The 26662-nt window shown below is 44.0% G+C and overlaps 2 protein-coding genes and 1 long non-coding RNA gene across 8 annotated transcripts in view; 2 read left to right on the top strand and 1 right to left on the bottom strand.

The window, feature by feature from the left end:
* The window catches only part of KDM2B (lysine demethylase 2B), a 122450-nt gene extending 111797 nt beyond the window's left edge, over positions 1–10653 (bottom strand). For 4 of the 6 annotated variants that reach the window (XM_054219205.1, XM_054219210.1, XM_054219206.1 and 1 more), the window contains exons 1-2: positions 4652–4801; positions 3329–3473 (exon numbers count right to left, since the gene is read on the bottom strand). In XM_054219205.1, the coding sequence (XP_054075180.1) occupies positions 3329–3473; positions 4652–4702 (196 nt within the window). In that variant the 5' untranslated portion in view covers positions 4703–4801. Of the gene's footprint in view, positions 1–3328; positions 3474–3667; positions 3801–4651; positions 4802–10590 lie in introns of those variants that run through there. The other 2 variants (XM_054219207.1, XM_054219208.1) reach the window with 2 other exon arrangements.
* LOC128916929 (uncharacterized) lies at positions 4043–10730 on the top strand. Its single transcript, XR_008469097.1, has 3 exons — positions 4043–4283; positions 8589–8835; positions 10056–10730. It is a non-coding gene; the product is annotated as an uncharacterized LOC128916929 (long non-coding RNA).
* A 728-nt stretch (positions 10731–11458) lies between these two features.
* ORAI1 (ORAI calcium release-activated calcium modulator 1) lies at positions 11459–26631 on the top strand. The gene is made up of 2 exons (XM_054219218.1): positions 11459–11741; positions 23330–26631. Exons 1-2 carry the CDS (start codon positions 11628–11630, stop codon positions 23894–23896), a joined length of 681 nt encoding a protein of 226 aa, XP_054075193.1. The 5' UTR covers positions 11459–11627; the 3' UTR covers positions 23897–26631.
* The last annotated feature ends 31 nt before the right edge of the window (positions 26632–26662 follow it).

Below are 26662 nucleotides of genomic sequence, written 5' to 3'. Positions count from 1 at the left end.
TTGAATAATGAATAAAAAGAAAAAAATCCACAATCAATTACAATGGCATTGGCACCTCACATTACGTTTTCTCAAAATGCTCCCCATTTCCCTCTTCTCACCAAAGAACTCCACTATCACTTAAAGAAAAATATAAAGAGAATGCATATTTTAGTTCCAAACCGGAAACCAAATGACAGACAATGCTCTCCCAGCTGCTCTCTATTTTTCCTGTTCACTGATGCACATAAAATAGAATCCTGTCAGAGTTTGTCAATTAAGGTCTGGGTTGAAACACCCAGGCTGTAATGAAATACCAAATTAACAATTAAAAGATAATCCTAACTAAATTACTTAGAATCAGCCTAGTACTTTTGGGGCAAATGTGTAGTTTAAACTGTATATTTAAGTTTATACATTTTAAGCAATACGTTTCTACTTAGGAAAAAACATGTTTTCTCATGAGCATTATCTGAGTATAGCAGAAAGCCCCGCTTCTGTGCTGTGAAGACATCGTTTTCTTTTTATGTGAGGGTTACTATTACTTTCATTAATCAGAAACATAACTGCAGGAGCTGACAGACAGAAATCTTAAAGAGCTCCAGGCACTTAGGAAGACGGTGAAAAATTAATACTTTTTGTGTGGGAGTCACAGTATAACACACAAGCAAACTGAAAATTAAACATGAGTTTGTTATGTTAACGCTGACCAGTATCGCCTTGTTGCTTCACTTTGAGGATTACACAGAACTGGCCTTTCCTGGGGATTTCTTTATGCAATGGTCTGATACAATAGCAGTGATTCGGGGATTAGAGAGAAAGTTACAAGGCAGCGATTTGGGTGAGCCGTGCGTACAAAACCCCACGCTCCATTTGGAGCCTTCTGCCACAGAGAGAAGAGGAATTCCTGCAGTGGCCACGTACTGTTTCTATGGTTCTGCTATTCCCCCCTTCTGACAGGAAAAAACTCACACTTTTATATAGCATCCATACGCTACCTTTAACTGGAAAACACTGAACTTTCAGCACTACAAAATACTCTACATGCTGCCAAGTACACTATACCCTGTATGTATTACATTCAGGTACAGACAAGTAGGTTAACTTCTCCAGGATTCAGCCAGCAATGTACGTGCTTCCCAGGAGAGCGTGAGAACCTTAGGCTCAAGCTTCTACTGGTGCTGTTTCCCTGCTATAAAAACCCCATTCTGAAAGAAATTGGGGAAACCAAGGCTAAACTCCCATGCCTGCAGATGTATTTCCCTCTATTTTTACAACTTTTTCCTCGCTGTATTCAGTTAGTAATTATGACAAGTCAGGATATAATATTCCCACTTAAAGTTACCAAATCAGAGCACAGTAATTACCCATTTACAAAAACATGAAAATTACAGAAACTTTATTGCTCCTAGTGTCAAAATAAGTGTAATGAATACTCCAATTAACTAAAGTTACCAAATAAATATTTCTCTACTAGAGAAATCTTCATTTCTCATAGGTATTCCCATTAAAACTATTCTGGCTTTAGGTAAGCAAATAAATAAACCACCAAGATTTTTTTAAGGACACTCTCAACCAAGACAGAAAGTCAACAACATCAAGAATAATATGGGTGGGAGAAGCAGAGGCAGATATATAGCCTAGCAGGCTAGAGAACGAGTAGCTATGGCAAACTGCATTCAAGCCAAAAATCACACCACTGCCTTGCAGCATCTCAAGAAAATCCTCCAACCCACATTCCTAGCAAAAAAAAAAAAAAATTAAAGAAGAGTTATAATTAAAAATAAAAACAAGGGCATGGCAAATAAAAATAAATAAATATATCACTCAACCAATTCCACGTGATTACATAAACTGACTTTTTCATTCTTACTAACCACTGTCATTGTTTCGCCTCGCTTCAATTCAACTGTTGGATTTATAGAAAAAAAAACCCAATAGTAAAAATAAAAACAGAGCAAATAGCAAGGCAGACCCTTTCCTCATAATGTCCCAACAAAGCATTTAAATCCCTTGTGGGGTTTAACAAAGCAGACCCAGACCACAACAAAATAACAAAAGACACTCATTTATTTTCAAGTTCCCTAGAAAGGAGAAAGCTACCCAAAGATTTTAGAGCTGCCGAGCTGGGGAAGCTGGGGATTGTACTATAGTTAGCACGTAGCAATGGCAACCACTGGAGTATTTGGAAGATGAGGGTAGAGTGCAATCATTTTCTGGAAAATTAATTAACATTTTCCAGCTAAAAAATAGGTGTTTGTGTTTTGTTTGGAGGAAGAGGGGTCAGGGTTGAGCTTATCTCCTAAACAAATACCTTCCTAAGTAAGATAGGTATTTAATTTCTCCACCACATTAACTTTTCTAAAAGGAGCTTAAAATGCTCATGCAAAACTAAGCCTAGGGGAGAAAAGGAAATTTTCTAAACTAGATTAGTGGCTCCATAGTTATAGCCATTTCAGGAGGATTACAGCCAAAACTACTCCTTCCTGAGAGAGCCGGTTTAGACGGGGAGTCCTCAATGAGGCCGGGTTTTGGCGATAACCATCTGGGATTCGGGATCCATTTCAACAATGCTGCAGTAAATAAAGGTGACTTGCAAACCCTCCCACCCCCCCCCGGCCCGTTTGATTCCCGGGCAAACCTTTCCCATTTTCCTTCCTGCCGGGCAGCCGCGCCGAGCTGGGCTGTCTGGCTTCGCTTATCGCTCCGTAATTTAAGTCACCTCAGCAAAACAAGTAACTTCGGGGAGGGGAGCGTTGTAATTTAATATATGATAGACACACAAAGAAGTTATTGACTTTAAAGCCTCCGACCCTGCCGAACGGGCTCATCAATCGCATCCTTTTGCCAAAAGGGGTCCTGGATTCAAGGGGGGGGGGGTGGAGGGGTGGGCAGCAGGAATCACCTCCGGCTAAAGTGGGGGTTGGGGTTTCTGCCTCTCCTTTGCCAGCACCTAATTCCTGAGCATCCCGGCGGTGCGCTGGGGTCAGAGCAGAGGAGCACGTCGGAGGTGAAGGGTTGGGGGGGCTGCCATTTATCACCACGCCGCCTCCCCAAGCACCCTGTCGGGGCAAAAACCGCCCTCCGGGTTGGGGGGAGAAGTGGGGGGGAGAGAGGGGGACGCGGCGGTGCGGGCTGCAGGGCCCCAGTGCAGCAGCCGTGTCCCCATGTGTGACCCCCCCCTGCTCGGCCCCGACGTCGTCACCGGATCCCCGGGCAGGGGGACGCGGGCGCGAAATACGAACGCGGGCGCGGAGCTACACGTGGAGGCTCCGGCGGCGGCGATGGGCAGCCCCCCCTCACACAAACACACACACACACACCCCCCCCACCGCACCCGGGCCGTTACCTTTCCCGTCCATGGCATGCACGAAATCCCCGCGATACATTTTACTCTTTAATTTCTCTTCCAAATTGAAACTCCTGATGCTGACAATTTCCTCCACGTCCGAGAGGTCCTCGTTCTCATCGTACCGCCTTCTGCCAATAGATCGCTAGAAGACAACAAAAAAACCCACATTGTCCGGGGGAAGAAAAATAATAATAATGGGGGTCGGTAGGAGGAAAGCGCATGGATCGTGGAGAACGATTTGATAAACAAATTCGGGGGGGAAATAATTAAGATAGCAAGACACAAAATGAACAAAACCTGAACCCAAACAAGCTACCCCACAGCTGCGTGCACAACCTTTTCCATCCTGTGTCACGGAACTAGACGGGAATAACAGGTGTTTGGCTGCAGGAAAACTAAAACTTGGGCTGCTGGGCAAGCGGGTGCTTAAAGGCGAGCGGGAGACAGGCGTAACTCGCCGAAAATTCACAAGCTACAGCACCGAAGTGCTCTGCAATCCCGGAAAAAAACGTGAACGGCGGCCAATGCTCGTTAGCAACCGGATCATTTTTATTATTATTGCACGTGGATACAAGAGAACTCCCCGGGGAAGAGAAGATGGGGGGGGTGGGGGGAATCGTTTAACCTGATGCACGCAGCATCCAGGTTTGGGTATTTACATAATCCCAGTGTTTCCATAGCCACACCGGAAGCCGCGATTTAAAAAACACATCGCTTTATGTAACGCCGCGATGGATGCGCAGCCCCCACCCCGCCGCCTGTGCGCTTTTACAGCGCCCGGGGCGGGGGGGTGCCCAAGAGCAAGGGGCAGGAACCAGTTAAATGCAAGGGAGGGGGGTATAGGCCCGGTGCTGTTCCCCCCCCCCGGAGAAGTTGCGGCGGGCGCGGAGCCGGGGCTGGAGGCGGCGGGTCCGCGGCCGCCGGTACCGGGGAGGGGCGGCCGCGCGCGGAGGTAGGTTCCCCGATGCGGAGTTGGGGTTTGAGGTGGGGGGGTTGTGAGCCCGGTGCACCGGCTGCTTCCAGCAGCTCTGCCCCTCTCCCTGTAAATCCGCCCCGGTAGCCAGCCCTACACACGCGCGGTGGATCAGCACAAACCCACAGGAAAGGGGGGAAAAAAATAAATATATATATATATTATCGTCCCACCCTCGCCTTCCCCTCGGTTAAATTCCATCCCCCCTTCCCCAGTGCCTAAGCTGCTCTCTTGCAAACTAACTCGCTCCGCTGCCTGCGTTTTACATGCATTTCTCCCTTTGCAAACAATTAAGCAAAATCAATTAAAAGGTACAAATAGGAAATAGACAGAAGCCAGCTACACACCAATCTTCTTCCAGAGTCTTTCTCTGCCTCCATTTTTTTGGAGAGTTTCATCACTTAATTGTCAACAGTTCCTGTCCTGCATTTTTGGCCCAAATAGGGAGGAGGAAAAACAAAAGCCATCCAGGTCTCTCTAAAGTTTTGCAATTTTGCACCAGCACTTTTTTTTTTTTTTTGGAGGGGGGAGGGAAAGGGGGGGGTGGGGAGGGGGGCGGCGGCGCTGCGTTTTGCAAAGTCCTTAAGGAACCATTTCCAGGCAGAGCGCGCGGAGCAGGGGCGCAGGCGTTGCCGTGCCCGGAACGTAAACAGTGACCGGGGGGGGGGGTGGGATGGCGGCGGACGGGGGTAAAGCGGGGGGGGGGGGGGGGGGGGCGGGGGTGTCCGGGGGCAGCGGCGCGGTACCGGCCGCCTCCCCCGCTGCCGCCGCGGGGCTGGGTCACGAGTGCGGGGCGGGCGCGACACGCAGGCGCTGAGCGGCCGCGGTGGGGGGGTGGGGGGACATGGAGGGACGGGACACACGGGAGCGACCGGACACCTTGCGGGGGGGACGGACACACACCACAAAGGCGCGGAGGGTCCCTGCGTGGGTGCTGCAGTCGTGCCCCTAAAAGTTGAGCGGTTCACGGGGAGGGGGGGTTGCCCAGCATCACGTTTTAAAGCCCGGCGCAGTTTTTGAGGATTCCTCTTAGCGGGGAAATTAACGTGGCAAACGCTGGAAAGTAATCATACGCTACGGGGAGTTATGGTTAATTACTGTGCCTAGTTAAACACTCTGTTTTACGGGCGCTTGGCCTCGCCGTGTTCCTCTATCAGCCGGCAGCGAGAGGCTCGGCGCGGCAGCCCTGCCCAAGGCAAACGCCGGCTGATGCATAAAACGCTCCAAAATCTGCACCTATTTGCCTTGTGAGAACAGGTTCTAATATCTATAACGTGTTAAATAAAGCAAAATTGCCTTTGTAATAGGCATGTACAACAGGTAGTTAGAAATCGCATGAAAAAGTAAGGAACAATTACATAAAGTAGATACTGATAGAAAAAAAAATTGAGTATAGTGATACTGCTGGTTCCTAAGACTGCCAGACGGTCTTGCTTCAGGAACACCAACTCACATCTACTCTAAATCGATGCTGAGCAAATATTGGGACCATCTGATTGCAATAGCAGGGTCAGAGTGCAGGTCTTGAACAGCATCCAAGTTCCGAAGTGTGTCTCCTCTGAAGTGACATCCTTTGCCTCCCCTCCACATCCCCCAAGAAGGGGAACATCAAAGAGTACCTAAACCCAGGGTCGGGGGCTGATGGCTCTGACAGTGCTCCTCTGGTTTGCTTTTTGCAATTATTTGAGGTGGATGTTGAGAATAAATGCATTTCTACCTTCAGTACAGTACTGGTTCACTGTTGTCTCTCCTGCATCAGCAAAAACTGAGAGTGCTCTGACCTAACCAGAACAAATCTCGTAAGCAAATTTCAAACTTTACATGGCTTTAATTCTCAGATCAGTTAAACAGAGGCTGAAACTCCTCTTAAAACAGGGCGTTTTTCTTTACTATTCCTGTCCGCTTCTACCAGCAGAAACATACTCATATACCATCCAGTCACCCTTTGCATCCCTAACCAGGTCCTTTCTAGGTACTATATGAACGTATTAAATATTATGCAAAAGGTAAAACACATTAAAATTCAACTTTGCAGTCATCTCTTCGGAAAGATCCATATTTTAATGAATCATGATGTGGATAAAGGCAGGAGAGGACAGAGTTCTAACTTAGGATTCAAGGCACTGAGCTTCTCCTCCTGCGTCTGCCAATAACTGTCTGCAGAATCTTGAAAAATCATGTCATCTTTCTCTAACATCTCTCTATTTGCAGGTGATTGAACTTGATTATCATATAGAAGTGTTGTATAGGCTATATATTGAAGTGTGGATTCCAGATGTCTATTACAGCAAGTGCATTATTAATCCATAATCCTGAAAAGATGTATGTGTATGTTAACCTTTCAGCCAAGATTACTCAATCTTAAAATTAAATGCATGTGTACATCTGTAGGATTGAGGCCAGAGTACTTGTACAAGATAAATGGATGTTACTAGAGAATCATCAGACAAAAAACACATAATCCATCCACTCTGTAAAAGTCCACCAAAAAAAGACAGAACAGAGACATAAAAGAAAATCAACTCATTTTTCTAAATCTTTTTTTTTTTGGTCATGAACAACCTGGGACTCTTGGTGTATCAAGCAAACCCACTAAGGACTGTATTAATCACATACACCTAGAAACACCAGAGCACATTATTGAAGTATGGAAGTTGCTTCAGAAATATCACAAATTTCATCTCTAGACCTCCAAAAATAGAAAACACATTTTTAACCTTGTTTTAAGACAGAAATAATTGCTATTAAACTACAATTCATTTTACCATTGAAATAATACCATAACCTGTGTATTAATAACAAAAAACCTGTCCCAGACTTAAAAGAACTAGGAAAAAAAAAAGGGGGGGGGGAGTAGCATGTGGATGATGAGAATATCCCCAGCTGCATTAGATAGGATAAAACCATTTAGAAGCAATATTAAACCCGTGTGCTTCAGGACACGGGTTCAGTGCTGGCAGATGAGGGTTGGGGCTCGCTTCCCCTCCGAGCAGGTCATGCTGCAGGTTCCCAGCAGTGCCCTGAGCTGGGCCCCGTTAGGCAGCACTTGGTACAGGAGAGGCCAGGGCTGCCGCAAGGCTGGCTTTCTTCACAGTCAAAAATAAGGGAAAAAACACTTTATATATCAATACAGCGAAAAGGGAGTGGTGATTATTGAGAAAGGGGCTAGCCTGAACTGTATTTAAAAAAAAAAGGCACTAAAACTTTTGCTGGATGTTACTATAACTTATTTAAAATCTAATCATGATAATGTGATGGGTCCTGACCTTGTTAGCTTGAAAGTAGGAGCTGTCATTTAATTGAACTGACACTGCAAGGCGCATGCTAAAATAAGAACTATAGTGCTGTGCGTGGGAAGGCGGTCTGAAGAAATGGGTTGATTTCACCCCTACTGAGCTTCCATAGTTATTTCCCATTGGATAGAATGAACTGAAATAATATTTTAAACATTTTTAAAAATATCTTTCATCACATAAAACCTACTGTTCTATACAATACTTTGGGTTAAGACAGAAGACCAGATACTTAACCGGTTTATTGTTTTATGAAGGAAGTTTAAAATTATAGAATTTTTCTAGACATGACAGATCAAAATCTTTCCTCTGCAGAAATTCCATCAACTAAACTTTAAGCTCTACTTTAGATGAGATTTGCAGCAGAGATACTTGCCTTAACCTCCTCACTGCTTGGAACTGCTGACAAACCTTTATTTGCCTTTTGCAACTTCTAATGTGTTGTTTTTAATGCAGATCTACCATAATTTCCATTTTGTGGTAACCTGAATTGGTTTTGGTACAATAACAGGAACAAATAGAAGCAATGATTTGCATGTGAAGCTGGAAATATGTTTAAGAAAAACTGCTATGCAAAGGTTAGCACCTTGTACTGTATCACATTAATCATATGGTACTCAGCGAACCTATTCTTCTTATTCAGTCCTCCCACAGAAAATACAGAAGTACATTTTTACCAGAGAAAAATTATGAGTATCCTTGTGACAGTGTACAGATTTCTCAGGGCTTTCTGGAGAGAAACTTGGACTTCTGCCACCTTGCTCCAATTGTGTTCATGCATAAATGATCCAGGGACTGGGTTGACATTACCTCTAATTAGGGGTAATAACAGCCTGCTGCTGTTCCCTTTCTCTTGCGTGTATGTCCCTCGTTTCTCCTGCATTAGGTCTAGTTTCATGCAGCCACAGGGTAAGTCAGTTCTGTGACCTGATCCAGCAGAAAAATCACCCGTTAAGAGAAAAAAAAAACAGGTGTTTTTTTTTTTCATTAGGTCAGTTCACTGAAGCTCTGTAGCCGTTTGATCGGTGTAATCTCCAGGATGGAGAGTGGGGTGAGGTGAAGGAAGAGTACAGGACTACACCCTTTTGGTGGCCTTCGGCAATTGCACCGATCAGAGGTAACATCAAACCACAGCCTTGAACTCCAGCATGATTTCAGAACTCCCTGAAGCATTTCGAAGAGTTAATGAAGCATGACTGACTCTTTGTTTCATCCCGCTCTAGAGTGGCAGTATAGAGGTGTGTAATAATGAGTAATTAGAGTTGGAAATAAAAAAAATTATGCTGTTTAGTTTGTACCTCAGAATGGAGCTGCAAAATGGAACATGAAGGGGGAAAAAGGGTACACTGCTGCAGTCCTGATGTTTTAGTTGCAGAAGGTGGCTTGATCCTTAATTTATATTTTCCTATTTAACAAACTGGTATTTTATTTCTGATAGAAAAGGAAATAATGTTTATTTTATAGCTACAGCGCTGGGGCTTGGAAGCTTAAAATTGGCCATGGGTTTGGTTTGGAAAAGTGGATGGGATGAGATGAGATTTCTTTACTGCTTCAGTAGGTCCTTTCCGTACGTTTCCTTGAATGAAGTGTGCATCAGTGTGCAATATTGTTAGACCTTTCAAAGCCCTTCCCGATGAATAGGAATAGGAGTGATGGACAGAAGAACAGAGAAACAGTGAGTTCAAAGAGTCTATTTTAATACAATTATTTAGAAAGACAGTTGAAGTCCTCAGCTGTATGTCTCTTATGGTTGTTTTTTTTATTTTTAGAGAAATCTGATTTTAGGGGACAGGTCAAGACCTAGGTATTATTTGTGCAGTAGTTCTCACCCATGATGTTACAGTTCAACTGTAATTTTGCACAGAAACGAGAAGAAACAGTGAACAATCAGTCTTGGTTATGCACACATACATAAACATTTTTCATAGCTTATGAGCAGCAATGCAAAATATTTTTAAATGTGTGATTCCACAGAGACACAATGACAGAGGCTTAAATGTTTGCTTGAGATGTGGAGGAAATTTTACATTACACTTTTTTGATTGTTATCTCCCAAGTAAAATGTGGTAATGAAATCACAATATGGTGGTTACTCATTACTTTGCAATGTGGTGCTCAGACTTAGCCTAAGGCATCAGTGGGAGACTCAGAAAATGCTGATTGTGGTGATGAGGTTTGGGTTCTTTTAAAAGAATTAAAGCACGCTGAACAAAGAGTAGTATTTTATAATACTAACTTAGGCTGGACTTTCACTCAGATGGATCCTATACAGTAGTACTGTCCGCTGTAAAGGAGAAGGAAGGTGGCAAGCACTCCATGGAGTCATTTATACAACGGCAAAGGCTTTTAGAGAAAGACTAAATCAAACTCATTCTTCTAAAGAGGTGTTTTAATGCCCCTGTAGATAAAAATCTAACCAAAAGTTGTTTATAACAAGAAGACTCTGTTTATTTCCTAGGATGGGAATGAGATCAAATCTACATGGTAAGAAACGCTAGTTTCAGGGAACGCCTCTGAAGACTTCAAATCGTTAAGATTATTTTCTTGGGCGCTTCGACTATGTCTTTTTAAAAAGAATGTTATGTAAATGAAAAGCATTAAGTGACCTGGGTTGGTATAGATTGTCATCACCTTTACTGTGAATAAGTAAATATACGACCTTGCACATCAGAGAAAGGTGTGAAGAGAAGAACAAAAGCAAAAATGTTGAAGACAACGTGCTGTATTTTTCCGACTCCTACATAAGGTGGAAAATTTACACGCAATAGAAAATCACCAGTGCTTTTGATTTCTAACGGAACTAGTGATTCAGCTCATATGTGATCATCCACGTGCCTGTAAATAGTAAAAGTACCCTTGTCCACTATTATTTTTACTGTTAAAATCGTATTTTTCTTACTAGAAATTGATAGCAACAAGTTTGTTTCTTACATGTCCCTTAATTCTCCAGACTCACAAGTCTGATGTGGCGCAAGCACCGTATTACGTCTCACCTTTTCAGAAATCATCTTCATAACTGGGATGTGTATTTGCTATGGAGTTCTGCTCTGTGCCTCATTTCCCCCTCTGTAAAACACAGGAAAAATAAATTATGGTTTAAAGTGGTTGCATAAATGTGGTAATAAAAAAAACTTTCAACACTAGCATACATATCTGTTGAAATGTTCTGCTTAATCAACTGCTTGCTGATAAAAAACGAGTTCATCAGGAGCTCTGTGCATATGAAACGGTTATGAAAACTATGTCACAAATGTATTTATCACTTTTAATTGGAAGCGAGGGTGGATGCTCAGACCACGGGACATTAAATGTCTAAGCTTTTTAGGAGGGGAGACTGAACAAGGAAGTATTTGAGAAATGGCTTTGTGGTTGTGTTTTGAGGGGAGGCAGCGACGAGTGGGGACGGAGCAGGAGGATGCCTCATCCCCGGAGGAGCACCCACCGCCGGACAGGGGTGGACAAAACTAAGGGAAAAACTACGGATTCCCGTCACCCACGCTCCAACCTGAGCCTGCTCACCCGGAGGCCGCGCCCCGGGCTCCAACCGGGCCTGGCTGCGGGGCTTCTCCCCGCTCAGACCCGCTGAGGGGGGCGGCGGGGTGACACCTCCCTCGGGGCTAGGCCTGGCTCCCCGCGGGGGGCGCTGAGCAGGCCGCGCTCCCCTCAGCCCGCACCGCGGCGGCGGGAAGCGGCCCCTGGGGCGCGGCGGCGGGAAGCGGCCCCTGGGGCACGACGCCCGCCCGCCCTCAAGCTCCCTCGGGGGCTGCCGGGAAGCGGCCGCGGAGGAGCGGGGCCGAGGGCTGGGCCGGGCCGGGCCGTCCAATGAGGCGACGGCAGGGCGGTGCTCGGCGGCCGGCGGCGCGCAGGCTCGCAGCGCCGCGGCGGCAGGCGCGGTCCCAGCACCGGCAGCAGCCGCCGCCGGGCGCCATGGGGTGTTAGCGCAGCTGGTGCCCTCGCTCTGCCGCCGGAAGGAGCCGCCGCTGCCGTCGTGTGCCTCCCGCTCCGCTCCTCCGCCCGCCGCCCCGAGCCCATGAGCCTGAACGAGCACTCGATGCAGGCGCTGTCCTGGCGGAAGCTCTACCTGAGCCGCGCCAAGCTGAAAGCCTCCAGCCGCACCTCCGCGCTGCTCTCCGGCTTCGCCATGGTGAGCGCCCGGCCTCGCCCGGGCGTGCAGGGGGCCCCGGCGGGCGGCCCACGGCCTCCCCGGCAGCGGGGAGCGGTGCCACCGCTTCTCCGTATTTCTGGACGAGGAACTCGCTGCCTCCCCTCAGGCTGCGTCGGGGCGGGGGGGGACGGGGACGAGCGCGGCGCCTCAGGCGGCGCGTGGCAGCCCGGGGCGGCGAGAAGCGGGGCGGGCCCTGGCGCCTCTTCCCCACAGTGCTCGGGCAGCCGGGGTCAGGGCACCGCGCCGGGCAGGAGGAGGAGGCGCCGAGGCCGCCCCAGGAGCAGCGGGGGCCGGGTGGGGAGTCCCGTTGGGCTGTCATCGGTAGGGCGTTTTCTGTGGAGAGCTGTCACGCCACAAGTTAGAAGCTGCCTCACGGGTGTTACCTCCGCGCAGCTCCGGTACCTCCTGCAGGAGTTCTTGCTCGCTGCTTATTTTTCCTGCGGGGGATGCTCGGCTTGCCAAAAGCCATACTCGGCGGGACGCTCCTCCCGCTTGCTCCCGTAGGAAACAGCTGGAAATGTGGAGGTTGTCGGCGTTTCTCTGCGGTGTGAGGAGCGAGGCGCCGGGACAGCCCCGCTGCTCCCCCCGCCGGCCACCCCGCGACGGGTGCAGGGGCAGGGGTTGCACTGGAGCCGTGTTTAGGTAAAAATTAGGAAAAATAACTGATTACAGTGGCGTCGTCCCTCCGACTTGCCACATTCGTCGTTAGTCACTTGCAGTTAACGGTGTTTCTTTTGTTCACCCAGCCTTGGGTGTTCCTTAGTTTGGAGTTTTGTGCGTGTTTTAGAAACTTCTTTTTTGTTCGTATGTTTTTTTGCTTTCACATCTGATTATAGAAACGTAGTCTAGTAATCCTGACTATCTCAAATGAAAGCTCCATATAGACTGAAATATGGTAATTTACAGGCATCATCACATGTCCGGTCGTCTAACGTGCTGAGCTGCTAACTTCGCAGTCAGTCCCTTTATTCTTCTGTCTTGAAAACGCTTCGTAGCTGTAAATACCAAATTGTACAGCTCTGGCTGGCTTTGTTTTGTTTTTTGCCCTGCTTTTAACAAGGTGAGCGTTGTTAGCTGTAAAAATACATTTCCCTTAGGAGCCGTTGCTCTAGAGAGAGGATGCTGTTTGACAACGTAGCAGCCGGTCTGCAGCGGTCTTCTGACGGTCAAATAAATGTCACTGACCTCCTTCAATGGCTAAAAACAGATTACGGCTCCTCAGGGGTGGTGGTGGACTGCTGTTCGTTTGACTGACAGGCGACTGTGTTAGTGCAGCGGCATATTTGAGTTGGTTCTCTTTGGGTAACACGCATCAGGCTGGTAGCTCGTACTCCGCTGCTGCTAATGAGTTTTCCTTATTGTACACCCCTTCTCCTGTGTCAGAGCAGTTTGTCGGGGTGGTTTTTATGGTCAGGCTTTTACATTGAGGAAGAGAACATGGGGAACCCCCTCTGGTTTGTTGGTTTTTGCAAATTTTCATGTAAGGGACGTTGCATATCCATTAATAAAAATACTATTATTTAAAAGTTATACTTAATCTCTTAAATCCCTTTGGCTTTTCTCTAAATGTATACTATGTGGACTATAAAAATCCGGTGGGTGTATGAGGTGAGGCTTCTTCTACTTCTTTCTTGATTTTCTGGAAGAGTTCTAGGAGTTCAGTGTCCCGCAGTTGAAAACTGCGTTTGAATTGATGTTGTTTAGGGTATTTCAGGAAAAAGCGACTTTGTTCCGATTAACAAAATCTCTGGTTGCCAGGAATGTTACATGTGAACGTTCATCGTATTTTAATTTTCTGGAACCTACCTCTCAAAAAATTCCACTCTTTTTTTTCTTCCTTTAACGAGGTCACGCTGGAAATCAACTTGTAGCCTCATTGGTTTTGCGATGACAGATAGTCCTCCAGCTGAGACTTCCTCATCTATTTTCAGAAGAGCTGACAACTTTCAAGTATTTTTAGATTTCTTTTGAGTTACTTTGCTTATCTTTTAAAGCTGTCCTTCGCAATTTCTGCCTTGAAAAGCAGGGCCTTCTTTCTGCTGTCACGCCTATGCATTGTTTACTAAATTCAGCAGATTCTTTGGCACCTGATATTCGAACAAAATGCTGCTAAAGTACAATCTAGTCTTGGATCTAAAGCTTACAACAGCAATTAAGCGTTATTGTTCCTCTGTTTTCCCTATCTATGCAAGGAAGAAAGAGCCTAAATGACATATCCAGGACCGCCCAGCAAGTTGATGGGAATTGTCAGGAGTGGAATGTGCTCGTTTCCATGCCAGTCCTGTTGATCCTTGCTTTTCAATTAAACAGTACCCGCATCCTCTAGTATGAGCTAGAGTTTATCCCCGCTAAACTGTTCCTTTATTTTGGACTAATTTTGTGTATAACTGCAGGCATTTTGCAAAGTTGATTCCTTCAAGATCGGTTACGCATGCCCCAGTTAAATGATGCATGCTGAAGTCGAGAAGTCAAGAGATTGCCCGGGTCAGTGATGTGTAGAGTATGTAATGCTCAGCCAGGTTTCAAACTCAGAAGCGTTATGCTTCCACGGAGAAGATTGATTAAAAACCTGTTTTGCAATTACTTTTATTTTAGAGCTACACATCATGATTTGCCGCTGTGTGTTAGCTTCAGAAAGAGTTGCAGGGTCTGGTGATTGCAAGCTGATGTTGGAGCTAAGCTCCCACGAGTAAACCTGAGCATTTACTCTGTGCAGGTTTCCATGGATGCTGTCGTCCAGGGCCATACATCTAAGAGGAAATTTATGAAGCTTATTATCTTGCCTTTAGTACGCTTTTCCAATTTATGGGGCCAGCAAGTAATATCAATCCCCCAAATTGTTAGAGGTAAAGAAAGAAATTGTAGATTGTAGGGTATGTGTAGTCCATGAAAGAACAGACGATTCCTTCCATGCAGTAGTGGAGGCATTGAGTATTTCTCACTTCTGTGTTATATCCCAGATATTGATATATGATTAATTTTTTTTCCCTCACATGGCTGGCTTTATCTGTTTTTATTTCTTAATCCAGTTTATCTGAATACTGGAAATATTTTGCAGATTGTATCCAATATTGCAAGCACTAGCTCATCCACGCCTACAGTAGCAGTATCAAGAGCTCCAGTGTAGACAGGCTGCTGGCAGGTTATTTTGGTTGAACAATTAAGCCGACTTGTTAGCATCCTTTTGTCATCAGGGATGCATCACTCAGTAGTATGACAACATCATGATACCAGAGTCGCAGATATCATAGGAAAGTTGTTAAATCCCAACAGTCATCAGACTGGAAAATTCAAAAGATCGCCTCCCATCCACCAGTTAACAGCTCTGTGAAAATACCTGGGTCTCGATTAGGGATTTAAATCATATGTCCACTGTGGTTGACTTAGATATATTTGGGATTTGGAGGACATTAGTTACCAGACAGCATGCTTTTTCTTTTAAGTACCTGTAATGTTTCAAGCTGGCTAGACTGTGGTGTAGATAGTAATATACATGCTTCAAATACTGAATATCATCAAGAAAGTGTCAACTCTTGCCTTTGAAATATAGCCAATACAGTCTTCTGAAGACAGCTTCAGTCATGTTTTGTAGCAGACTGACTGCACTGATAAATATTTATGAAACTGATTTCCATAATAGTTGATGTTGAAGTAACACTAGGTAGGACCCAGGCCCAGCTGCTGTCAGTGCTGAACAGATACTGTAGAAGTTGTTTTAGCTGTACTTAACTGGATTGCTGGTAGAGACACGTTCAACAGCTGCGTTTCGTAACCTGCAGCAAAGTGTTGCTTTTGCCACCACTTATCTTTTATATATGCACTTATTAGCACTGTGCTCTGAAGAACTTCCCCCATATAAAAGGTTTCTTCTTTTTCAGTTACGAAAGCAACGTTTTGTTGCTCCTTTGAGCATCCCTGTCTCAAGTTCATAGACAAGGCAGGCAGCTTGGAGCACTTAGGGCTCTAATGGATAAATGATGCTTAGCTTCTCTTCTGTATAAAACCAGTAATAAGATCATTGTTTTGACTTACCTTTTTTAATTTCCAGTGACTGATTCTGATTTTTATGAGTTGTTTATAACTTAATGAATGGTGTGCTCTGTGAGAGCCTGGCTCTGTGCCTCTGTCTCTGGGAGTGAATAGTACTGTCAGGAAAACAGACCGACAAACTGACTGACTTGGGAGCCGAGGAGGCAGCCAGAGGAGTGCTGATTTCTAGTGATGGCCATGACACCCGTCTCATTCTTGACTTTTCTCTGTGGTCCCACAAACAGGCAAGCAGTGGGGTAGAAGATGGAGCTTATTATTGAAATAACCTTCTGATGTGAACCTCAAGACTTGTAGAAACCACTTCTACGTGCATGGAGTTTTTTTCCTGCTAAGAGTAGTGTGTGCTATGAAGAGTCACTTGCATGTGTATCTGTATAGATAACCAGATATAGTCAAGTCTAGTCCTAGCTGCGACAAGTGAAGGTAAGAAAATATTTCTGCAGATAGGTGATGACTAAAATATTTTAGTGATCACTATGCAGTTTTACCTTGGTGTGTGTTGATCCAGTGAGGTGAAGGTGTTGTAGCACCGATACATTTATCCAGGTAAGATTTGCATCCTCCTCTTGCTGTGTGGATGGACTGTTACAAAACGCAACCATGATGTTTGATGAACACAACTTTCTTTTAAGCCACTCCTGACATGCTAGACTCTATATAAAAATTATCTTTTCCTCTTAATCAATTTCCTGTTCAGGAATGGTAGCTGTGGCCAGGGAAGAGGAGGTGGGAACAATCTTGGAAGGGTATGCAGATAATTCTAGACTTGTGTTCATTAAGAGGTGGTTGGTGTCTTTAGTAAGACTGATGTTTGAAGCTGACTTTGTCCTTTCTGAAGGGGTTTTGCTTGTTACAGTCTGTGAGGCGGCTAACTGCATGAGCAGTAGATGTAGTAAGAATGGGATCATATCGAGAGCCAGTCTTTCTCAAAGTATTCCATTAAATGGGTCATTATGAGATTGTCTATATTTAAACCTAGTAAGTTTTAATAAGATTGGTGTCTTGCTCTGTGATTCTTGTCTGAATCTGCAAGATGCAAAGGACAGGAGAGCACTTGTGATTGGAGCTCTAGGCTGGTCAGATGGCATCGCGTGAGGTATGGGAGACAAATCGACGGCCAACCCATTATGGGGATGTCCGTAGTTGCTGTCTGCAACCCCCTGGTTACAGAACATATGTAGCTAAAATCAGGTGCCTAGTGGAGAAGCGCCAAGGAGTTTGAATTAGCTGTGGCTCTGTCCGGTTGAAGCTCTCTGTCCGTGGCATGCTGAACTTGATCGTGACTCGCCACTGTGTGTCAGCGCTAGTACTTGATACCATGAGAGATAGTATGGCAGTTACAATGCCAGCTCCCAGCCCGTGTTATATTCCTGCCGATCAGAGCTCAGAGTCATCTTTGCAGGGAAGGCGAGAAGAGGAAGTCATCTATAAATAGTTCATAGATAATACAGACTTACTTGAGAGAAGGCATTTTATTTCCTTTTTCAGAATCAGCAGCCGCTGCTGTAGGGAAAAGATGCAAGCTTGTGATTTAAGTCAGAAAGCTCTCAGATACTCTGTTCACTGCTGTTGCTATTACACAAAGAACAGCTACCTCTTTTCCTGTGTTGAAAGTCTTGAGTGTCAGTATGACTTGCTACATGGGTGGCTCTTACGACAGTTCTTCCTTTTTGTTTTCCTTCTGATTGTTGTCTGTCGTGTTTTATTTTCCCTTCTTATTTCAGAAACCCCGATCTTAAAACAGGAATTGAATTTGAAGCTTGTGTTATGCTGGGATTAAAACCAGCCTAAGTAAAACCAACATACTGTCTAGTAGCATGTAAAACTGGAGAATAATGCTAAAATTTGGAGCAAGTCATTAATTTCTGTCCTGCTGCTCTGGTAAAAATGAACAAGTGACAAACCAGGACAGTTGCTTATCCTGCATTTCTGTAGCAATGTAAGCTTCATTTGCAGCTATATATGTGACTGGTGCTTTATATTTATTGCTACTGCTGGTGAAAATTGTTGTATTAATGTATCGCAGGTCACTTCTTGCAAAGCGGTGGAGTCAGTATTTGTCAGAGGCACTACCTAAGTATTTTTGTAGAAATGGAAACCTTCAGAGCATGCAGGACTTTGATTTCCATTTAAAAGCAGGAACTTTAATCCCCTCTGGTCTCATAAGCCATGGAAGCATTATAAACAAGGAAGTGAAATGAACTTATTTCAGGATATTAAATAAAACTGAAATGCAGATTCTTCTAGAGAACAACTTGTTAAATTTCATGCAATACTGTAGTATTCAGGCTGCAGTGACTCTGAAATCTAGGACTGTTGGAAGCCTTACCATGGTTCTGTGCACAAATTCAGTTATCTTCTGAAAAAATCTGAATGCCCACCTTCGTTAGGCTTATGAGAACTCCAGTCCTGCATCTAATGTCATGAGAGTCCTTTTAATTTTGTCAAGAAGCTGTAGTAAATCTTGCAGTCATATCTGTAGGATGATCTGAAGTTAAAGTTAGCTCTTCTTTGAGCCAGGGATTAGACCAGATGACCTCTTGAGGTGTCTTTCAACCTACGTTATTCTATGATTATGCAGCAAGGCAGGATGCTTGCAGCATGGCAGCTGCACGGTAGAAACCACGCGGCAAGAATGGTTTCTAAGCAAAGAAGCTTTGAAAGCAGTGAAGGAGAAGCTGCTGAACCATGTTGTATTGGATTCTGTGCAGACATCAATGACCTGCCCTGAGGGGCCTGTCTTCTGAACCACTGTTGAAACGGGACACAGGAAAACATCCTCCTGCGTGGAACATCAGTGTGTACCTATGAGTTCAGGCTTTGCTTGGATTTGGATCCTATCAGATGAGCTCACCAGGGCCCTGTTTTTGCAAGTTTTAACTTACAAGGGCAGTTGTGATCTGTGCATTTTGAAATCGCAGCATGAACAAAGGAGAGAACTTCTGATGCTTCGCTTCACTGTTTGAAAACAGGCACGGGGCCTCATAATGAAAAATGGAGCTTTTTGTTTTAGGTGCCTGGCTTAAGCTTGGCCCAGGAAGTAAAGAATTGAGTTGGCAGTTTTTGTTTGAGTTTTTAGTGAAAGGCTTCCCAAATTAGCTTCCTTGACAGTTTTAGGAGACAGAAAACATGAACTGATTTTTCACTTACGGGTCAAGCTGGAGTTACTCTGCCAGGCACGAGCACAAGGAGGCTTTGCTGTGCCCCCCCAGAGACTTTCCATTAGCTTCAGTAGACTCTGAAACCCTTCGGCATTCTGTATCCTATAACCTCCCCAAAAGTCTCAATCTGAAGTGAGTTCTGAAGTATCTGGTAATCCTGAAGGAATGGTAAAGAGAAGTGTTGCTTTCCCCACTCCTGCTTTCAGGGTGTTTCTAATGCTGGTGTCAGTTATAGCTGCAACTTTGTGCATTTTCTCTTTGTGTATGGGTGTCTGTGTCCAGCCGCTTGGCTTCAGCATAATTTTTTCCTGTCCTCTCTGTGAACCCATGAAAAACTCTCTTCTGTCTTTTGTTTCTTGTGCACGTACTCCATAGTTTCTATGACATTTTGTCACTGGTCAGTTTAAGAAAAACATCAAACTCCCTTTCTGGAGAACTTGTGGTCTGCAGAGAGCTGTCAGCGTTGTTGTGGAGCTGCATCTAATGTGTCTGTCTTGTAAGTATACCCTGAGTGTTGGGAGTCTGTTACACTCATCCTTTAGAGGGCTGAGCCTGTAAAGCTGTGATCCTTTTAGTGTCAACAGAATTATTTTTCTAGCCACTGTAGTCTCCCAAGTGGATAAATCGCGATGCTTTCTCTCAAAGCAAGTGGATATTGTTTCTCTTTTAGCATTTCTGTTATTCACTTTGGTGTAGGATGTTTCCTGGCCCAGTGGTCATCAATTGATGCAGTTAGTACTCTTCCGGTTAGTTCCAGCCGTGGACAGGAGGTCATGTTGCTTGTTGGCAAGGTAGCCAAGTAGGACTTAACTTCAAGTGTCATTCCTGGTTGCTGGACTCCCTTAGCGTTCACCATCAGGGCTGTGATGGCATGAAAACCACTGTGGAAGGGACTGAGTTGGGAGAAGATGCTGAAACCGGACCAGTTGTACACCCCCTGTGGGATGTCCTTGTCTTTTCTAGGAGGCTCCTCTGGGAGCTTGTCCTCCCCCTGGTGCTTTGTGGTATGTGGCCTCCCTCCAGCAGCTTTCAGCCATGTGGAGGTGTATGCGAGGCTTCAAGGTTGGGATGGCCGATTGCCCTGCTTCTGCCTTCACAGCTTATTAGCATCCCAAACCGGGACAAATTGTCAGTGTGTATGGATACTCGTCTGCCAGCTTATTTTGCATGTTAGAAGACTAGTACTTAGGCTATCTGTTAAGTGATGTTGATGCTACCCACAATTATTCTTAAAGAGAGTACACTTCAAATTACAGTAAGTAATTGCACGGTATGGTTTGAGCTGAAGGAAGTTAACGCTCTTCCTGCTCGTGGGGTGAATAGTGGCAAGCGTTGAGTAACACCTACAGTCTTGCTGGATTTTAGAAAACTCTTCCTCTGAGAGGTGATTTGGGGCCTACCTATGCAACAAGCTTCCTGTGCAAGGCAGATCTGTGTTAATGTGTTAATGTATTTGTCAGACGTATGAACTGAAGCCTTGCTTGCTCGTGTAGCTCAGTCTTGGGTTTCAGCTATCCCATCAGTGTATAATGGTTGTCAGTATTCCTGGGGTCACTCTTTTAGGGCAACACCCAGAAATGTTAAAATTAAATCTTTTTAACCCAGGAGAACTTGGATTCCTGGTCTCGATGTCTCCTTTTAATAGTTGTCCCTGTGATTCTGTCAGTGCTTACCTAGACACAGAGCTGTCTGCATATCTGAATGCTATTTAAATTAAGCTGGTTTCTTGCAATATTTTGTTTTGATCATGCATATAATTATAGCTAAATGAGAAACAGGTACATTTAGATTGAATGTAATTATTTAGCATTTCTTTTTTAGCTCAGGTTAGGTAAAGAAGAGGAAGAAAAGATTTCTTGGTGTTGTGTTGAAATGGAAAGAGAGCAGTAGCTTCAAGACAGCTGGTATGTTGGAATTAAGAGAGTGACTGAATTTCAAAATCAGATGCTTCATACCATTATTACATGGAGACATTGATTTATGGAAATAGAAATTGTCTTCAATATTTGGCGAATTAAATACATCAGTTCTTAAAAGAAAATAAAGTCTTCATTTTATGATGCTCTTTAGTGTCATGGTTATGTTAACGTAATAAGTACCAGGATAAAGGATTAAAATGTCTTGCAATGCTGGATGTTTTTGAGTCCAGACGTGCACCAGAAAATTTACAAGAAAAAACATTGATTAAGTATGAAAATGACTCCTCAGTGGTGAAGGATTGCAATTGATCTGTGAAAAACACAGGAAGCCCAACCTCCCACGAGTACATTGTGACTTCACAAGCAATCCTGCAGAAGAGAGACCTGACGACCAAATGTTTATCCTCCCAAATGTGAAGTTTCCCACAGTTGAGAAATGGTATTTTTAAATCTTCAAGCAAGAATGTTATATGCATTAATAGAATTTCTTGTTGAGTTTCTTCTAACACTTGGAAACTGCTAGTTGGCTGGGTGGTTAGACTTATGACAACAAAAGCTTTCAATAAAGGGATTAAAATATTGGCAAATGGCCTAGAATGCCCGTTGAAACATGGCTGAGCAAAACCCTCAGTGTGTTAGCAGTTAAGAGTTCTGGTGTCCCGGAACAGGCTGGTTCTGGGAGTGAAAGAAGGTGGGATCCCGGACGAGGTGTAGCTTGGCTCAGCTCTTGCAAAATACTGAGGTTTGAATATTCTTGCTGGGTTTGCAGCTGGTTTTGGGTCCTAGTTTCTACATCTTCCTGCATCCATGTTTTATGAAATTTCCTTCATATCAGCTTATGAGAATTGAGGTGTTAGAAATGTATGCTATAGGCTGAGCATCCAAACCATTAATAATGGCATGTGGTAATGGGTTGAACCTGCATTGATGGGATGCAGAAAAGCTGATTCGTTTTAGGCACTTTGTTGTACAAACTGATTTCATTTTTTTTTTTTAGGGCAAACTTGTACATTACAGAAAAACTAGGTTCATAGCTTAGTGCTGCCAAGGGTCTGAGGTCCTGGTACAACTGCTTCTTCCTTGGTTACACAGGCCTGTGCCACCTTCATTGTCTATCAGAGGCATCACAGAAGCAGCTCAGCTCGCTAAGCTAGGAGAAGATTACCACTTCTTAACCAGGTTAGCTTTCACTGGGCTAGCAAGTTGAGTCATTTCAATGAAGGATCAAGGGTGGGCAGCCAAGGCGCAGAAAGGGCTGGTGTGGATCAGTCTGAACTGTGCTGAATGGCAGCCCCCACGCCTTCCTTATATAGTGTACATGTGTTTATAGTTAAGACTGCAGTTAATTTTTTTCCTCTGCATTTTAAACATATTTTGTCTATTTAATGAGTTCCTTTGAGAAAGTGAACTAAACATAGAGACGTTGTATTATTCCTTCTCTGGAACTGTGCTTTGTCTGAAAGGCAAGAGCTGGGTTTATGAGTTTCCTAGTGCTGTTACTTAATGGTAATTTCTGCTCCCTAAGCACGGGTGTGCTTGGAGATCTGAGTTTATAAAAGGGCATGGCTGCGTACCATAGAGAGGACTGGACCTTGAAGCATCTTCATGAGATAGGATTGCTCGCCCAGAGGTGAGGCGGGACACAGCTTCCAGGGTTAGAGTAGCTAGTGATGTCTGGGAGCACTCTATTTTTCTGGGAGACTACTGTTTTATCTCTCCTCTAGCCTCTAACAGGCCTGTTTGGCTGCTGTGGACGTTGTGGAGACTTTCATGTTTTGAATCTGTATTCTAGAGTCTGCTTAAATACTTACTTTGAGTGAAAGAATATAGCTGAGAGCCCTAGGGAAAGGTGACCTTTCTAATGAACGGCTCCTGTTCTTCAGAACTTAAATATCCAAGGAGAAAGGACCATCAAGATTGTGATGGGCAGTCTGCTGCCTTCACAGGTTTTCGTGTTATAGATACTTCAAAAGACTTTGTATGGTTTTCATTCTACATATGTATGGGATACAAAACATTTGCTAATACCCATCAAAATTTATAATCTATAGTACAAGATCAAAAACTGCCTCTACAGTATAACACAAGAAGGAAGAAATGTTTCACTTTAGGAGTCCAAGTATGTTGATCACAAAGTTCAGCTGTGTTGCTGGGATGAGCTGGAGGTGGCAAGGGGGTTGTGCTGTTCAGAGCTTTTGTGTATGCTGGTGGTTTGCTCTGCAACAGAACAGTAAGTATGAAAATGGTGGCCTTTGCTCAGACCTAAACTTGGGCCTAATGAAAAGGGTGCAAATGGACATGAAGAGACATTAAAACGCAGACTATTATTTTGTCTGGATCTGGTGATCTTCCGGAAACATGATTTAAACTTAAAATAATCTATAGTCAAATAATATGTGATGTAGGTAATTAAATCTCTCTCTTCTTTCCTTTTCAGGTGGCTATGGTGGAAGTTCAGCTAGACGCAGACCATGACTACCCTCCAGGTCTCTTGATAGCCTTCAGTGCCTGTACTACTGTCCTTGTTGCAGTTCACCTTTTTGCACTCATGATAAGTACCTGCATTCTTCCAAATATAGAGGCTGTTAGTAATGTGCATAATCTCAACTCTGTAAAGGAATCTCCTCATGAGCGTATGCATCGGCACATTGAGCTCGCGTGGGCATTTTCTACTGTCATCGGGACTTTGCTCTTTCTTGCAGAGGTGGTGTTACTGTGTTGGGTGAAGTTTCTTCCTTTAAAGAAGAAAACTGATCATCCCCTCCAGAGCAACAGTTCTACCATCACATCAGGACAGGCAGCAGCCATTGCATCGACGTCTATTATGGTTCCCTTTGGATTGATTTTCATTGTGTTTGCAGTCCACTTCTACAGGTCACTGGTGAGCCATAAAACAGACAGGCAATTTCAAGAACTGAATGAACTTGCTGAATTTGCACGGCTCCAGGATCAGCTGGATCACAGAGGTGATACTGTCTCCTCAGCCGTTACCCATTTTGCGTAAACCTGTACTTAAAGAAAATAAACCCATTATTCTGCTTCTGCCTTGTTATGTTGACTCCCCTGTGGATGAACTGGTTGAACTGTGGATTACTGTTTAAAGAGAGATTATAAATGTTGTTCTAACCCTTTAGAGAGGAAAAAAATGTTCCTTTCATATGACTTTGTCTCTCTGACATCTGAAGGAATGGATGGTGGGGTGCATCCCTCCTCTCGTGGGCACTGTCTAGATTGCTTCTTGTTAATGCTGAATGGTGATTGTATAAATACATGGAGAATAACATTGTAAATTTGGTATTTGTTAGGGATGGATAGAGAAGCTTTTTTCCCCCCTCTCTTTATTTGATGTTGGCATTTACTAGAAGATACTGCTTGTCCAATCCATATTGCATGGCATGATACAAATTACTTGGGATATGCAGCAATTAGCACTTGGTTTCGGTGCTAGCGCTGTTCTCTCTAGAAAGCCTGACAGATGGTAGAAGTGAAAGCTTTCCCACCACTTTTCCCAGTATGTTTTGCTGCCAAGTAATTATTACTTTACTGATTTCTCCAGCGCCTTTTTCCCATGGCAGTTACACATTTTATAACTCGCTAAACGCTAAACACCCATGACTAGTCTTACTGCGATGTGGTATGGCCACATGAGTAGGAATGAGACTCTACTCTTCCTTGGAAGAAAATAAAAGCAATAACTGTTTTAAAGTTCTCATGAGCTGGCACATATTATCTGGACAGATAGATTTGCCTGTTTCCCATTTAGGGATCTTTTTTTAAAAAGAAGGAACTAGATGGAAACTGTCACTGGATAATTTTTTTTTGCTTGAAAATCAGAACCACTGCTGGGTTTTTTCCAAGCCAAAGTAGTAATTATTTTGTACTTTTATATTATAAATATATTTTTAATAAATCCTCAGATGCAAGCAGCAAAAGGTGCTTTCTCTGCATTGAATTCCCAAGTAATTAGCTATGCCTTGGTCTTCCTTGTTTAGAAAAAGTCTTTTCCTTGATGAAGTGTTGTATTTAATAACTTGTTATACATTTTTGCTTCCAAAGGATCTGGAAGACTACTTTTATCTATGTAGATTTATTTATGAAAATAGATTATTTGTAATTAATATTGCTGCTTACTTTCAGACACATGTCTGTTACAGCGAGGCTACTGTGTCGTTTTTTATTTCCTCTTCAAGCAAAAACTTCCATTTCGTCCCTCAGATAAGAGGCTTGTCCAAGAAAGACTGCAGCCGTTGTCCCGCGCAGCTTCAGTAATTCTAGCTGTGTCTAGAAGTGGAATTTTTTGGAATGCAGTTCTGCCGTGGAGCAGCTTTGGGCTTTAATGGGTAAAAGCTGTTTTTAGAACACAAACTGAGACAAGTTTCAAGAGTAGTGGAACAAAATTGACCTCCCTATCCTAGCTAACACTGGGGAATAGAAACCTGGGGGTCTGAAATTAGACAGGAGTGAATGGGACAGTGCGGTGGAGCTGTACCTGACTGAGCCTGGGCTGCACATGGTGCTCACACCCAACCTCCATCTCAGGTTATTCCGACAGATTTCATCCCTGTAGGATGTGCCTACAGAGTTAGGGTAGCAGAGCGTGTTTACTACTGAAGCAGCCTCACGAGGGGAATGGGACTGATGCCTCATGTCAGCACCACCGCTGTGCGAAGTGTTGACGAGGTTACCTCTGGTGTGTTTGTATTCTGAAAAATAACAATCAAAAAACCCTGCTGGGCTGTTTTATCGGTGGCGTTCTTGCAGGGATGTTCTTGGTTCACAAGCAGAAGGCAGCTTTCCACTTGCTGTTTTCACAAGTCCCTCTGTCATACAGATGTCAGACTGGATTTTCTCCAGCTCTGCCATTACATTATGCTTGAAGTATGTTCTGTTACTGGTGTAAGTCTGCTGATGGTGAGAATTGTGACTACAGTCCCACAGGTGCTCGTTCATGGAGCACTGGAAGGATTATGTTAGTAAAGGCATTAATGAAGCAGCATTCCAAAACACAAAACCTTAGTAGTAGGCACAAAATGCACCTTCCCGTCCTTTACTGGAATACTTTTCCTGTCTTGGGAGAAAAAAAGACTCTTAAAAACCCTCAGTAAAGAAAGAAAACCTGACTCAGTATTCACACTAGAGCAAATGGTTGAAAGGGTGGTTTCAGGCTTAAAAATCATGCTTCTGTCCATAAATTGTGTATTTAAACCATACAGTGTTATCTTGAATGGAAGTCCAGACAATATTATTTCCCAAGTTTATTTTGTAAAATTACTTGGTGTCCTGGATAAGTAGCTGAGCTTGTCTTTATCTTGTGGATCTTTTAGAAAGTGACACAGACGTGGGGTTTTTTGTTTTTTAGAAATACAGAATTAGAAGCTAGTGGGACTGCCTTATTTTTAACTTCCTTAAGCTGGTGGGTTCTGAGCTAATGGCGCTGTTATTACAGCTGCTTTTCTGACTATTTTCTGCACTTTAAGCCATGATATCGAGTATGTTTCATTTTCCAGCTGTGGAAATGGTCATGAAAGTTATACCTTGAGCACAGTCTTGTAACTGTGTGCCAGAGGCAGTAACCAGACCCAAACACGTGGATCTAAACATTGAGTGCACTTAGAATTTGTTTTTTATCCCTTATTTATACTAATGGTATTACGCATTTACCTCAAGCATTTTAAACATTGGTTATTGTATATCACTTATTTAGATATAAAATACTGAAATAAAATATACTCAATTGTTGCTGATTATTTGTTATCTAGAGGCCTAAAAT

Source organism: Rissa tridactyla, chromosome 13 (genome assembly GCF_028500815.1).
Source record: "Rissa tridactyla isolate bRisTri1 chromosome 13, bRisTri1.patW.cur.20221130, whole genome shotgun sequence".
Lineage (NCBI taxonomy): Eukaryota > Metazoa > Chordata > Aves > Charadriiformes > Laridae > Rissa > Rissa tridactyla.
The sequence above is the reverse complement of the archived record's forward strand: the minus strand, read 5'-3'. Positions and strand labels throughout refer to the sequence as shown.

Bases quoted from the DNA above. Each gene is read 5' to 3' on its own strand.
- ORAI1 (XM_054219218.1), top strand. From the start codon at position 11,628: ATGAGCCTGAACGAGCACTCGATGCAGGCGCTGTCCTGGCGGAAGCTC. The intron at 11,742-23,329 runs GTGAGCGCCCGG...TTTCCTTTTCAG, and splicing joins TGCTCTCCGGCTTCGCCATG to GTGGCTATGGTGGAAGTTCA.